Here is a 15,760-nt window from a genome sequence, read left to right on the forward strand (position 1 = left end):
GTGACGCTGCTGTACATTCTCCTGTACCCTGCAGCCCATTGCCCTGTGGGGTATTTGCTGCATTTAAATGTATAGTTTGTAAGGCTGGGTAAGCATGTACTGATGTTGAAAGACTTTATGAAGTGTGTTTCATCAATAGCAATTAACATGATTATACTTGTATTGGTAAAATGATAAATGGACTGAACTTATATTGCACTTTTCCAGTCATTGTGACCACTCAAAGCGCTTTACACTAGAGTCACATTCACCCAGTCGCACTCACAAACACACACACATTTATACACCGATACGCAGATCAGTTGGCAATTTGGGGTTAAGTGCCTTGCCCAGAGGCACATCGACATGTGGCAGGAGGAAGCTGGAATTGAACCTACAACCTTCCGATTGCAAGACTTCTACTCTACCAAACAGCCACAGTCGCCCCAACATTAAGGCAGTAAGGCTAGCTGTATACTTAATTTGGTGCATTTAAAATGGAACCTCCTTCTTTAAAATGGTTTAGGGTGATAGTGCTGCTGAGCGAATACCCTGACATTTTCAAGGAATCACAAATGCATGCCACTTAAAATAAAACAAAAAAAGAAAAAAAACTTTTTTTTTTCTTTTGTTAAAAGCCTGCTTCAGCGTTTGGTGCTTTGTGCTCACCCACACACCCTTGTCAACAGAAATAGTCACAGACAGAAACACACACCTACAGACAAATAATGTTAGGCCAGCTGGTTGGTTATGGTAAAACGGGTTTTCTGCTTGCTTTAATAGCTAAAAAGAAATGTTTTGACAGACTTAATTCTGACTTCCTTTGAGTATATGAACATAAGATATGAGATTATCAAATTAGGAGAAAGAAAACGTACCTGTTCTACAGTTTTTCTTAAAGAAAATTACACCTATCAACTGATTTCATTCGAATTATGAGAGTCAATTATTTCTACTGCTACTAAAATAACAAAACATTGATTATTGCAGCATTTTACTGTCAGCTGTAACATCTACTAACTGTTGTCTTTAATCCAGAGACTTGAGGAAAAATACTGAAGAAACCTCCACTAGATCTACCAGTAGTTTGCCACTTGCAATTATACAATTTTTATTAAACATTGATTATGCTGAAATAAACTATGATAAGATGGTGTCAGCTGGTTAATTAGTTGGGCCGTCTGCTCAGGTAGCTAACTGCAGTCGGCTGCTTTAAAAAGTAGCTGGCATCAATAAGATTTATAAGTGGCTTCAAAATAGTTTCAAAACGACGACTTTATTTTTCCTCGCTAACTATTTCTAAATACCTGAATTTGTCTTGTGAGCGAAGGAATTTTTGATAATTACAAGTACAGTTATAATTACAATTATTGTCATTATACATATATGATGTCATATTACAGATTTAAAGTAGCATCTATCCATTGTCTACCCAATTAACCTTTTAGGGTCACGGGACGATTACATGGATACTCAAAAACACACACTCTCATACACACATTAATACCTAAACATAGACAATTAAGAGTCCATGTTTTGGGACAATGGGAGGATGTCGAATAATAAGTTATAACACGACATTATTATGTCGCTGGGTCAAAAAATGTTTGGAAAATTCAATCTTGGACTTCTGCAGACAGTAGGAAACACATGCTGCACGCACTTTTAACCATTTGAAGTGACATACGCGGCGACAGCAACCCACGCGTCTTTGGTAGAAAAGGCTTGTGGCAGACAGAAAAGTCCAGACTTGGTGTCCTTGTGAATTCCTGGCGCCGCTCTGGCAGAAAAACGAGGGACAGGTGGGCTGTTCGGTTGGTCTGACCGAGAGAGAGAAAATCAGGGAGATGAAAATGAGAAAGGATTAAAGACACGGAAAGTGTTGTAGTTTTAGCAATATGTGAGTGGAAACACACATTTCCGTACAATTAGTTGACGGAGGAATGAGTGTCCAAGCAGAAATTTTAATATGATGTGCACCAATGTTATCCAGTAGCAGGCCAATAAGCTTGTATACCAGCATACAGGAATTTGGGAATTCACAATAATAGGAACTTTTCCTTCCTTAAGACCTTTAAATCTCTTCTAGTTCTCCACATCATCCAGGTACATAAAGGATGAGGAGAGAGGAAGAAAAAAAAAAAGAAATGGTGGCGGGTTAAACTTTTTGCTTGGTTGTGGTGGCGGTAGTGAAAGAGTCTATCAGCTGAGTGTTTGCACTCTGCTGAGATCAGCGATATTACACGGGCAAGGAAATAGACTGAGGGAAAGGCAGAGGAAGGGGGGATGGAGAATATGTTCAAGTGAGTGAGTGCTTCTGTCTTTCCTCTGCCAAGCTTCGACAACCGGGGGAAAAAAGCTGCGGAGTGAAATAAAACGAGAAGCAAAATGCAGCGTCGAGGGTTGGGACTTGACGGCAGAGAGTGTACGAGTCTCTAGTTCCTGAGTCGGTCCCAGTTCCCCTCGCTCCCGATGGACGAGCCCTTCCACTGGGAAATGGTTCGGACTCCCTGGAGAAGACCTAGAACGAACAGAAGAGTTAAAAAATGTCTTTATCGACGACATTCACATGGCACAGAATCCAGTTTTAACCAGCCGTTTCATGCTCATTTCGCTATGTGGGTTAGAAATTTGGTTTATTTAGTCATAGTTGTGAATTCACTGGTCTGTTGTGTAGAAAAGGACAGTGAGTGTAGATTTACTCTGACTGGAAAAACACAAAACCTTACCGAGTATTTTTGTCTTTTTGGTTTTAGTACAAATACCTTTGTACAGTTGGAAAACAGGGACAAAACTGACTTAAGAATAACTTTTCAACAAGTTTTAAGAGCTTGTCTTAAGTCAGTGTTTGTCAATATTTAAGAATTATTGGCTTAAAACAAACTCTTATACTTTGCTGAAAAGTTCATTATGACTTAGGTTTTTTTTTCAAGTGTGTTAATATATTTGCACTAGAAAGTAGACAAAAAATACTTAAGATTTTGTGTTTTTGCAGTGCACGTGTAGTACATTTTATTTAAATCGAATTAAACTTGATCGTTTTTATTTCTTAGGTGATTCCATGTTCTAGATTGTGTCAAAAATGCATTTTGAATATATGAAATCCAATAAGTTACCTTTATTTCTATAAATTTAATAAGCAGTGAAAAGATTATACAGTCATATGAGACTCTTTTTTTTTTATTATTTACACTCCAGCACCACATTGTAACAACAGTAGTTCTTTGTCCTCCTATTGAATCTTAAGTTTAGCATCATTAAAATACGTAAAGATCCCATTAAAACACAAGCAGGACCAGACAGGAAATGAAAGCTATATTGAGTTCTTGAAACAACATAATTAACCTTTCTGTATATTAAATAACTATCACAAAGCCTGACAAGAGGATTAAGATTTGGAAAAGGTAGTTTATCATCACATTAAATATCGACTTTATTTTATTTAGACTATTTAGGGAAAACATCCTGCGCCTCTTTTGCTACTAAAACATCCCTAACTTACCTCGGCATGTCCAGGTTGAGGCCACTGACTCTTCAAGTTTGCCGTATCGTTCACAAAGATATTGGCAACTAGCAATGCACAATATGTTGGTGTTGATATTGGTGTCGGCCGAACAATTTTAATAACCGATCTCTGCGTACACCTGGTTGCCGTTTGTGTTCGCGTTTCAGGAAAAGAAGGGGAGGGGGTTTGGCCATGTGGTATTTGCTTGATCGGATAATCGATACCGGCCCAGATTTTTAGGTTTTTAGCTCGTTGTTTCATATTCACTTCCCCAGATGATTCCCTGGGTTGAAATGTACGACATTTGGAAGCCAAGTCAAAACCTCAAAGTCGTCGTGCTCCTCAAACCGTCCCAGAACAATTTTCTTTTGCAACAAAGCAGAGAGGTCCAAAAATGAAAAAATAAAGACTTTGACTTTTCCCCCTTCCAGGTTCACTACCGTTTCTTTCTTGAACTGTTGTTGACATAAATGAACCACTGTGGACTGGGAAAACACCACAAGAGGTGAAGATTTGGTGATTTTTCTGACCCACTCGTCTAACAACCTCTCTTTGGCCCGTGTCAAACTTGCTCCAGTCAGTGTTCATTTGCTGCCTGATGTATTCCACTCTGGTGGAATGATGTAGAGGTTAGCTCTGTCATTAACCTTACTTGTGACGATCATAATGTCTGATCGGTGTATGTAATAAGCATTAAGGCTCCAAACTGTCCATTGATGAGATTTTTTGAAAATAGTTCATTTTATAGTGATTGTATCTACAGTATAAAACCTACGGGGAAAGGTTTCGCCAAAAGGAGACTTTCTCAGTTGGTTTCTCAGAGGTTTTCCTCAAATTTCAACCATAGTTATTCACCGATTGCATCCCCAAACATGCTCTAACTCATGTGTTTTATTTCCATTGTCTGTGGTCTAATTCTGCCTTGTGCGTGCACGTGAAGCGTAAGTGTGTGCGAGTGAGCGAGCAAGGGAGTCGAACATTGAGCACTCAGTGGGAGACGGTGACTGGACAGGAGCTCACACTGTGGTGACACATGGCTCTCCCACACAGCTTCCACACGATGCACACATCGCCCATGTGCACACATATATGTGCACGCATGTATGCGCATGCATGTTGTCGGTGCATTTGTGCTGTTTTTTTTTTGCTAATAGTGCTGACAGTGAAAAGATGAGACACAACCACACACACCACCTATTAGGATCGACATGGCCGTTTTCTACAGCATTAAGTGATGATTCACGTAGCCGTGCCACAACCTTTTCTGTCATCTGAACGAATTAAAAGTAAATGTGGGGCTTTCACGTTTCTAAGATTTAAAATAACGTTCATTTGAAGCTCAATTTTTCATGTGCACTGTTTAAAAACAACACGTAGCCATAACTACGGGTGCAGCCTTGTCATAAAACTTGCTCAGAGTTTTGTCCCATTCCTCCTGACAGAACTGGTGCAGTCAGGTTTCTAGGCCGCCCTGCTTTTCGGACTGTTTTAGCTCTCGTATGGGTTCGACAGAACCAGGGCTTTTCAAGTGGCCACTCCAAAACATCCACTTTGATGTTTTTGAGTCGCTTTGTAACTAATTTGGCAGTATGCTCAGGGTCCTCGTCATTCGGGAGCCACATTTGTGTCTGACGTTACCTTCCTGTCTGGAGGTTTGAATCGACGTTCCAGAAGGTTCTTTTCTCTGGACGCTTTCCTCCGTATGCAGTGGACTGGTCCATCCTGCCGTAAAATACTCTTAACAACCCGATACTTTACCTCTGCACTTTACAGTTGGTATGGTGTTCTCAGGCTTTGCCATCTTCTCTCTTCTCAACAAATTACCAAACAAAAAATAAATAGTAAATGGACTAAATATATATATTTACGTTTATACGGCGCCTTTCTAGTCGTACTGACCACTCAAAGTGCTTTACAATAGAGCCACATTCAACCGGTCGCACTCACACATGCACACACTGCAAAAACACAAAATCTTACCAAGTATTTTGGGTCTAGTTTCTAATGCAAATGTCTTAGTACACGTTAAAAAAGCTAAATAAATAAATTACTTTCCAGCACTATATCGGATCTTGTTTTAAATCAATAATTCCTTAATATTGAAGGGAAAAAGTAAACATTTTTAAGTGAAATAATCTGCCAGTGGATCGACACATTTTTCCTACATTGTAAGTTATAATGTCTTGTTCCACTGGCAGATTATTTCACTTATAACTAATACTTTTTCCATCAATATTAAGGAATTATTGACTTTCAAAAAGATCCTATTTCATGCTGAAGAGTTACTTGTATGGTAAGTTATTTTTGTGTTATTTCAAGTGTACTACGGCATTTCCACTAGAAAATAGACCAAAAATACTTGGTATGATTTAGTGCTTTTGCAGTGCACTTGCATGGAGGCATACCTTTGCTTGTCCTCAGACACTAACCCCAGAATAATGTTATTTTTTCATGACTGTCCTGTGCGTCTCATATTTTTGTTTGGTGTAATTGTCGTCCTGTACCATCATTGGGATTGTGCAATATTTGAAGAAAAAAAAAAGAACGCTTTATAGTGAGTGTTGAGGTTTGATCAGTCGAATAATAACATACAGTTTATGCAACATATCTGTGCGTACAAGAGAAACATTTGCGTAGATCTTACAGAAGCTCAACAAATCTTGTCTGCTGCATCCAACATATCTGATCAAACGTGTGTGTGTGTGTGTGTGTGTGTGCGTGTGTGGGTGTGTGTGAATGCGTGTCTGTGTCTGTGTGTGGCGAAATGTTGCTCTTAAACAGCTTGGCTGATGTCTGGAAGTGGGATAAGTTGTGCTTATGTGTGCAGAACGTATATTTGCCAGAATGCACCAGAGCTGCTGTCAGAACAGGGTGTGAGAGGGCAAAGTAAGGGAGGTGTGTGTGCGTGCGTGTGTGTGCGTGTGTGTGTGTGTGTGCGTGCGTGTGTGTGTGTGTGTGTGCGTGTGTGTGTGTGTGTGTGTAGGCAACTGTGTTTGTGGGTGGGATATGCAGGGGGTTTGGATGGGTTAAAAAAAAAAAATCAATTGCCAGGAGACCCACTTCCTATCCCCGTTGCTGCGGCAATGCCGAGATTCCATCAATGAGCAGGGGTTGCGTTTCCTAGGCAACGCTTGTGAATGAGAGCAGATCGGTAACCGTGGAGACTCTGCAAAAAGAGAGGAATCGCCGGTTGCCATGGCAATGCTGTGAACAAGGAGAGCCTGGCCAAAGTGAAGGGAGCATGTGACCTCTGATCTTCATCAGGGCTCTCCGTTGTCATCATCAGTCGTGGCTCTTCATCAGGACGGCTGCAGAAGAAACGGAGACGCTGCGGATCAGAACTGTACCTGGTGTTTTGAGTAAGTGGCAACACGAAGGCCTTACTGTGTCATTAATGCAATCATTTCTATATGCACCTCCCACTGGCTACATTAATAGACCTTAATGTCCTGAGCTCAACCTGATCTTAACGAGTTATCAAAATCAAATCAGTCTCTCGCCTCAAACCTCTGGTTGTCATGGCGCTAAAATTTCAAACTTTATGTCGATATTAAGGAAAGTCTTCACTTTGAACTGCCTTGTTGCTGAAAATGTGACGTATGAATAAAATTACCTTCACTGGGCCGTTCTTTCATGCTAATATTTACACAGATAGCGTTAGCTTATGTTGACTGTGAGGTTTACCGCTTCACTGGTGCAGATATGCGAGTTTTACTGACCTTTTTAAGTCAAACATCAATGTTGTATCATTAGCTTGTAGCTTTAGCACAGCTAGCATGTGGCGACCTTCAGGTTAACTTTTTCCCAGTCCGTCTGTCTGTCTCAGGGGAAAAAGCTTCAGTGTTAGCATCGCTGGTATGTTTTTTTAAATGTTTTTGTTTTTCTGGCTGTGCTCACTCGGCTTCTGTTAATGCAGAATTGCTGTTGGAGGAAATCTGACCACCTTGGGTAAATGTAAATTTTTATGTAAATGAGCGTCTTAGAATGAGTTATTTTTCTAGTATCAATTATGTTGAGATATTGATTATTTTTGACAATGTGGCAGAGACATCAGACATCTCCTCTGTAGGTCGTGTTGCAAGTCACAGAAGGCTTGAACTCGCACACAAAACAAAACGTACACATCAGCGTAGTGTATAATGGCCATGTCCAAGTGACTAAGTTGGGTACCTTTAATAAAATGTTTGTTCAGTTTTCTTTCCGACATTTGAGAGCTTCACAGTTGTGAGATTTTTAGCAATAACATTTAATTTTAAGAAAAGCAAATTAGAGGTGGTTAACTATCATGACATCTGTTTTGTATTTTACAGAAGCATTGTTTAACGTCTTATTTTGTTGGAGTCTATCCATCCATCCATTTTTTTTTATTTTTATGCCTGCTTAATCTTTAAAGGGTTGCCGTGGTGAGCACATTCATATCCAAGGCCTATTTTATGGTTGTTACAGTAACCATGTATTAAAAATGATAAGATTTAGAATTTTCTCAGTGTAGAACACCTGGGAAAAAAAATATTTTTACAACCTTATGTGAAAAAGAAGTACTGACTTAGTCAAAACATTTAATCAGTTTGAATGTGATGGTTCACGGGGGGCAGCCTTGGCTCGGCGCTGACCTGGATTTCCTCCAGTCAAGAAGCGTCGCTGCTGCACCGTGGCCCCTCTTAAAACGCACGTTTCACACATGTGAAAAACTCACGGATGGTCAACGCACTGTTAGCACGCTGCAGCGCGGCTTCGGCAGAACTTGTGCTGCTTTACAGGGTTAACAGTTTGGTGTTTCCCTGCAGCGTGAGCCTCTGTCATCACCATCCAAACACCTTTCCCCACTGCAGAGAAAACCCGGCCTTATTTCATCTCTGGAGTGTCTCTGTTTGTCTGCTTCGGCTTCTCTTACGAGCCGCGCCGTCTCTCCTTCTCAGCAGTTGGATCTAACACTTTTGACACACAGGACTATCACTCCCTTTCAATCTGCTCACTCTTTTTCACGCTCTCCGTCTCTTAAGGGGATGCCGCCTTTCTTTCTTCACAACTGGTATTTCATTAAGGACTCTCCGGTGCAGTCTCAAAGGGACGGAGCTCCTCTGTGATATTTTGTTTTTATATATTCTCTGTTATATATATATATAACAGAGAATATATAAAAACATATATCAAAACCAAATAAAAGCATTCGAATGATTATATTTGAGCCCATTTTGAAGCACGCCTTTAAAAGAGAGAGAGAGAGAGATGCCAGCTACTGACAGGAGGAAACATTCAGCCATCTGTCTCCACAGCACGCTTAGTGTAGCTTAGGTCAGTGAGGAAAAAGCTTTAGATTTTAATAAAGTGGACAAAGTGAGGCCTTTCAAAATAAGAGTTTAAGATACTGTTTTGTTTTGTTTTGTTTTAGCTGTTGAAGATGTGTAAAAACAGTGTAATTGGTGGACAGTGTTACCAAACCGTCATGACAACATACCAACTGGTTTTTTAAATTTGACTTACAATTTTATCTTGTGCTTTTAAGCAAGAGCTGATTGTTTTTATTTAATGCCAGTAATACAAAATACTAAAAACCACATGCCTTATTTCAGAAACCTCACCTACTCTGATAAATATATTCTAAAACATGACTTTTGTAAGACTGCTGATTTTTTTTGTCTTATTCCGATTTTGTTTTCGAACAGCAACACACAAAGAAGATAAATAATGGCATTCGAAATATTTATTCTCATCTCGCCGCTGTGATCAGCTACTGATTGTACGCATTTAATTCAGTTAATTTTTGTTTTACATCACGTTTAAAACATGAACGTAACTCAAAGTCCTTCAAAAGGCGAGACATTATGATAGAAATGATCATAATAGAAATATTACATTAAAACACAGTAGAACTACAGCACAGAAAAGTGAGACCACAGGCTATATCAACCGATGAAACCGGTAAAAAAAAAGAGATAAATTAGAAGAAAGACATCACTTTGTATGTCGAACAAGGTTTTATCAAATTGCTATTCAAATTATTTCCAGTGTATTCCTCAAGTGTTCAGAGACTATTCATTAGTCAGTAAATATTTGTTCTATTCCTCTTATTGCTGTCCATCCATTGCCATTTTCATGAAGTTTATTACACGGAAGTAGGACTGAGGAGTACTGCGACATGTATCTTTATTTTCTGTAGGTTTCATGCCCAACATTTGAGTTGTTGCCAAACCAACAGCAGTCAGGTTGCGGTTTGGTTTTCTGCTGATTACGTCTCGTATCGGAGAGTTTTTGAACACGCGCTGTTACTGTTGAACCTCTCAAAATCACCAAATCACTTTCCTATCTCGCAGCACAACCAGTTCGTTCATTACATTGTCACCAATGTAGAAATTCGACATCATACATCTGTTTATGAGCGGAGTAGTTTGGATTAATGAGGTTTCTCTGCCTGTTCAATCATTTCTCCTTCAAACTCCTGACAGCTTCAAGCAGAAAAGAGCACAATAAATCAAAAGAAATCATTATGGTGATACTTACAATCATAAGTCATCACACGTTGTTATCTCTGCTTTGTTGTTCTTTCAACTATACCTTAGACACTGTGTTAGTCTTCCATTCATTACATTTTTCTCACACTTCCTCCTCATGTATGTATTTTCCATTATTATTTGCGGAAGTTCTCCGTCCACATTTCTCTTCCCATTTATTCCCCGGCATACTCTCTGCTCCATCTACTGGCCACGGGTGTGTACTGCAGGCTGGTTCGGCTGTTGCCAGGGACAACTGCTTCTTGAAGAATTGAGTTGTCTGGCAGCAGGGAACGGTTGTTGTTGCACATGTAGGCTCTGCATGGACCCTAATTTGAGAGGTGCCGCATTTAAAAAGGCACTGAAATGTGAGTGAAAAGGAAGAGAAAGTATTGGAGAACTAATAATCCAACGAAAGTGATGTCGCTTGATCCAAGTTGCCTTTGAATTTCCCCCTCAAGCGCACAGAAACACAGAAGCTGCTTCAGAAAACATGAATCACCCCGTTAGTCGTGTCAGAGCGATGCATTCTGGTCATTTTGCTGAGGTCTGGTTTGTTGAGGTTCGCAGCACGGCCTTCAACTGTGGCTGTTAAAAATCCATTGAGGAAACGAGTGGCTCGGCTGCCATGCTGTGTCTCTAAATAAATGACCTCCTACTGGAATTAGCAGCAAACCTGAAAAGAGCCGGAGGAGAGTCGGGGTGGAAATCAGGAAAATGTAAAAAAATAAATAAATAAATAAATTTCAAAGACGAGAATATGCTGTTAAGCCAGGTTTCTTTAAAACCCCAAAATATGGATTATGTTGCATGAAGATGCCTTCATCTTGAAAATGTGGCACTTAAATAATTTTATTCTTGAGTTCAAACCTGTGTTTTATTTTATTTCATTTGCAGCCTTAATGTTTTAAATTGCAACATTTTAAACGCTCTGCACTACAAAATACAGTTAAATGGTCTTGTATTAAATTATAGAAAATATTTACTTTGAAAGTGTGTTTAATAATGCATGGAATAAATCATTTGTCTTGTCCTGTAACAGGAGGTTTTTTTACTCACTTGAACCTTTCTTTATGAAATTCACATAAACCACGACGGTGTTGGTGTACCTCAATTCATTTTATAAGGATTTAATGTGCATAGTTGTAAAGCGAAAAGAAAATTGTAGATGTCTTTCAAAATGTTATTGAAATACAAATGTACCCCCCTTTCCTGTCAGCCTACCATGAAAAAAGGGACACTTGAGCCCACAAAAAGGACCCCCTGGTGGGGGAAAAAAAAAAAAAAAGAAATACAAATGTAGAAAGTTCTCCATAGTTCGATAAGCCCTTCTCCATAAGTCAATACTTCAGTAAACTTTTATTTTTAAAGATACATTTGTGTAAAATCTACACAAATGTATCTTTAAAAATATTCTTCAGGCAGTCCACAAACATATGTCACATTAAAGCTGCATTATCTAACTTTTATTTAAAAAAAAGATTTTTACATATTTGTTAAAACCGCTGCTATGTTGTGACAGTTTAGGATTATACAAAAAATAAGTGAAAAAAATGAAGCTGTTCCACCTCCTCCTAGAAATGCACCACTTCCAGTCAGAAACGACCAATCAGAGCCAGGCGGAGAGGCTTGGCGCTGTCAATCACTCTCGTGTACGTGCTGCTAAATCTGCTAATGGTGAAGAAATAACTTACTGTTCCAAGAAAACCTTTTATCTGCCTCCATCAGTGGCTACGCTAACTAGCCTTAGCATTCAATTCAGGCTCTGCTATCAGGAAGAAACTGTACCGTAGCAGAGAGCAAGGGGGAGAGAGTGTGAGCGGCACATATATAAGCTTGATTGACGGCGCTAAGAAACCGCCTCCTGGCTCTGATTGGTTGTTTCTTCTGTTTTAAAGTGCTGAAATGGGAAATGTTGCACGTTTCAGAGCTTTGTTGCTGAAATGTGCAACACAAATAAACCTGTGTTCACTAGTAAAGTAAAATTAAATGAATAATCACATCTAGAGGGGAAAAAAAAGGCAAAAATTGAACAAAATGAGTATGACCATCAAAAACAAGACGGATCAGGAATGGTAAAAAGCAGACATTTTGAAAAACTAACGTGGCGTTTTGTAATCTTCAAACTTTGTGTGTGACCTCCAGCCTGGAAAAACAAAAAAATTGCTCCACTTAATGCCAAAAATCCACAAGAGATCTCTTTACAGAAGTGTTATTTAAAGGTCACGTTTTCCCATTTCCAAGAACCTGAGTTTTCCTAAAAGATTGGAACTGGGGCGAATTGGAATGATAGAATAATTGAATTGTAAAGATTAATACCAGTCGTCTTGAAGACGAGGAATGCCGTCTTCATGACTACTGAAATCAAACTAAAAACTTTAATTTCAGTCGGTTGGCCCCAGTGAACCAACAGAACCACTGACAAAGTACCACCCTCATTTTTTTCCTGTGTGTGTGCAGAATCCTGTCGTCTGTGGGGTCTCAGCTTGACCTGAGGACGCTCCGAGCTGTCAGAGTGCTGCGGCCCCTAAAACTGGTGTCTGGAATTCCCAGTAAGTTGTGACTGATTTATTTTTATTCCTAATAGAAAATAAAATTAAACTGACATCCAAAAAAAGGACATTTCCATTTTTGTTCACCTGATTATGCATAAGCTGTCAACATTTAGCTTAACTATTACCTGTTATAGCTCAGGTCAAATGGATTTAAGCACTTTTATGGCATTTTCTTGGCTTAGCTTTCACCAAATCTTTAGTCAACAGTCAATACGTAGAGATTTTAGCACTAGATACGCTGGAGTATTGATAAAATAGAGTAATACGCCTTACCTCACTGCAAAGATTTTCACCTATGTGAACTTCCTCTTGGTGTTTTTGTTCCAAACCTCTTCTGAGTATTTCTCACTGTCATCCAGGCCTGCAGGTGGTGCTCAAGTCCATAATGAAGGCCATGATCCCCCTGCTTCAGATCGGCTTGCTGCTGTTCGTGGCTATCCTTATGTTCGCCATCATCGGCTTGGAGTTCTACATGGGAAAATTCCATACAACCTGCGCTGATCCCATTACAAGTAAGCATGAAGTGAAAATGAGAAGTAACCTTATCCATCATTTCTCTGTCCTCGCGCAGCCGTGCTGGACTGTACAGGACAGATAGCTAACAAAAACAAAACTTTGGGCGTTGACTGTGTTCTGAGCTTTTATGTAAAACTGAAAAATTAGCATAAAAAAATACATACGTGAACATTTTATTTTTGGTCCTAAAATAAACATATAAATAAAAGAAAACGGTGTGAAGCTCGTCAAATGAACGTGATGCGGATTTAAGCCATTCCCGTGCACACATGAACTTATGGAAGACTATTAGAAATTCTCAACGTATTGCTGCGAACCCTGTTGGAACACATTAACGCGGCTACGCTAACACAAAAACATCATAAACAGCAGACAAACTTAATTATTTTCTGTCAAACATTCTATTACAATAGCATACAGCTAATTACGGACAAAGTTATATGAAGGCTCGAACAAAGGTGAGAACGCTGTCCCTCTGCCACGTTGTAGGCAAAACCTGGGCAGACTTGACTTTTTACGAAAACAAAACCTAACTTCAATCCTGCCACAAGGGGACAGTAAATCAACAGAAGATAAATATGAGCTTTTCTACGCAACTCCTAGTATTACAATACAGCCATAAAAAAACACATAAATGCTGTATATTTGGTCCAGTGTGAAGACACCTTGAGACCAGTTGGTTGATTTCCTTTGAACCTGATTTGCTAGTTCTTTGCAAAAGTGATTCATACATCTTAAGCTTTTCCCCCCCATTTCTTTTTTTTTTTCTTTACAATTACAAACTTCAGTATGTTTTCAGTGGAATTGTTTTGTGAAATGAGATCTAAAAATGATGCAGCACAGGGTCTTCAACAAATTATTGAGTCAGTTTTTGACAAATGCTTTTGTTTGCACTCCTGAATCGTGTTGCTTTGTGTCGGTCTGACACAAAATACCAATGAAATACGTTGACGCTCAAGTTTGCATCATAAGAAAATGCGAAAAAGTTAGTAAATTTTCAGTGCATGTAGTGCTGTGAAAAGCATTTTTGTCAGACTCAAATAATCCATATTGCCAAATAAATGGTAACATCAGCTCCTTCAGACTAGCCAGCAGCAATTAGCAAACACTTGGTGGAACTGTTATCTGCTGAGCTCATTATAGGAGCCACTTCTCAGGGCAACGTTGGTAAAGATGTTGTTAAAGGGTTCATAGAGGAGCCATGTTGTAATGACTTCCTGAAGGCAAAGCTTCAGAAAGAGCAGGAGCTTCTTAAAGAGACAGAGGCCCAATTTGAGAAGACTCAAATTTCTTTTGAGTCGCATTTGATATGTACGTCGTTTTCATAACAACTGCTGAAGGTAATATTGTTGGTCTTTTGTCCCTCTCTACCCAGAGGAGAAAGTGGAAGATCGCCCATGTGGTCCCAAATCACCCTCCAGATTGTGTCCCAACGACTCGACGTGTGAAAGTGGCTGGATCGGACCAAACTACGGCATCACTCAGTTTGACAACATCCTGTTCGCTATTCTGACAGTCTTCCAGTGCATCACTATGGAAGGATGGACAGACATGCTCTACTATGTATGTCTAAAAAAAAAAAAAAAAAGCTGAGCTCAACTTTTCTTTAAACAAAGAAATGCACTTAAATTCTAAACGAGCCCTGAAAGTTTCATTTCCAACCAGCCGCTCCGCTAATATTTTAACTGCTTCCAAGATTCTGCAATAACCTTCTTGTTACTGTTCTGGAAAATAAATAGACCAACAATTTATTAGCTCTTTCTAAAACTTAACAAAGGTGATCTGATTTTTTTATTTTCCTCAAATCTTTTAAGTATTTAAAAGATTTTTACCACTACATCTCCTGTGGTTAGATAAAAAAAAATAAAAATACGTATTTTGGGAAATTAACAACATCAAAGCCTAAACACTCAAAACAAACTATTTACTTGTTTTAGACAATGTACACATGTTATATGTTATAGTCCTGAAAGATAAAGAGAATCAAAGAAAATTGGGAAAACAACAACAATTTTGACTCCTAAAGTGAGTTTTAGTTTCACATTTTTCCTGAAAAAGATCTTAAATGATCTTTTCAGTATTTGCAGTGGCATCACAGCAATACGCATTATTAAAATAGAATCTGGTGATATTTGGCGCACACTTACCGACTCTCAAAGATGTGCGAAAATAGGAGTTTGGTTTAAATTTCTTGCGTCTAAATGGAAAACAAAAATGTAAATTAAAGTGGTGCTTAAAGACTTTATCCAAAATGTGTTTCCCCATCTTTCCTCGTTTTCGGCAGCTTGACCTCCTCTCATCTGCCCTTTTCTTGCTTTTAGACACCCTCCCTCTCCCCCTTCCTCACCTCGCTCTCCTCAGGTCCCTATTCTGGTCCGTCTATATTTAACATCTTTTCTGATGGATGGAGCCTGACTTCCACACTCACACATGCAGTCAGGAGGAAACCGATGAAAGTTTAATAGCCATGTGGCAGCCCGCATTGTGCCATCTGAATAAAGATAAACCTGACACATGCACACAAACACACCAGCAGTCGGTGGCCAGGTGGCAGATCCATGTTGAGAGTTTCATTTAAAAAAATAAATAAATAAAATGGAAAGATGATATCGCCATTAAGGTCATTTTTCGGATTGCCAGTCGTCGTGTTTGCGTCCACAATGAGCAACTCGGTACAACAACTGAATGCGAGTGGAAAATGAGCTGCAACACAA

General features: G+C 39.2%; 1 protein-coding gene across 2 annotated transcripts in view; it reads left to right on the forward strand.

The window, feature by feature from the left end:
* cacna1ab (calcium channel, voltage-dependent, P/Q type, alpha 1A subunit, b) overlaps positions 1-15,760 on the forward strand; it is a 177,069-nt gene that overhangs the window by 83,090 nt on the left and 78,219 nt on the right. For both annotated transcript variants that reach the window (XM_044114791.1, XM_044114792.1), the window contains exons 6-8: positions 12,436-12,527; positions 12,890-13,042; positions 14,422-14,609. In XM_044114791.1, the coding sequence (XP_043970726.1) occupies positions 12,436-12,527; positions 12,890-13,042; positions 14,422-14,609 (433 nt within the window). The remainder of the gene's footprint in view (positions 1-12,435; positions 12,528-12,889; positions 13,043-14,421; positions 14,610-15,760) is intronic.

Source organism: Gambusia affinis, linkage group LG04 (genome assembly GCF_019740435.1).
Source record: "Gambusia affinis linkage group LG04, SWU_Gaff_1.0, whole genome shotgun sequence".
In the NCBI taxonomy this organism is placed as follows: Eukaryota; Metazoa; Chordata; class Actinopteri; order Cyprinodontiformes; family Poeciliidae; genus Gambusia; species Gambusia affinis.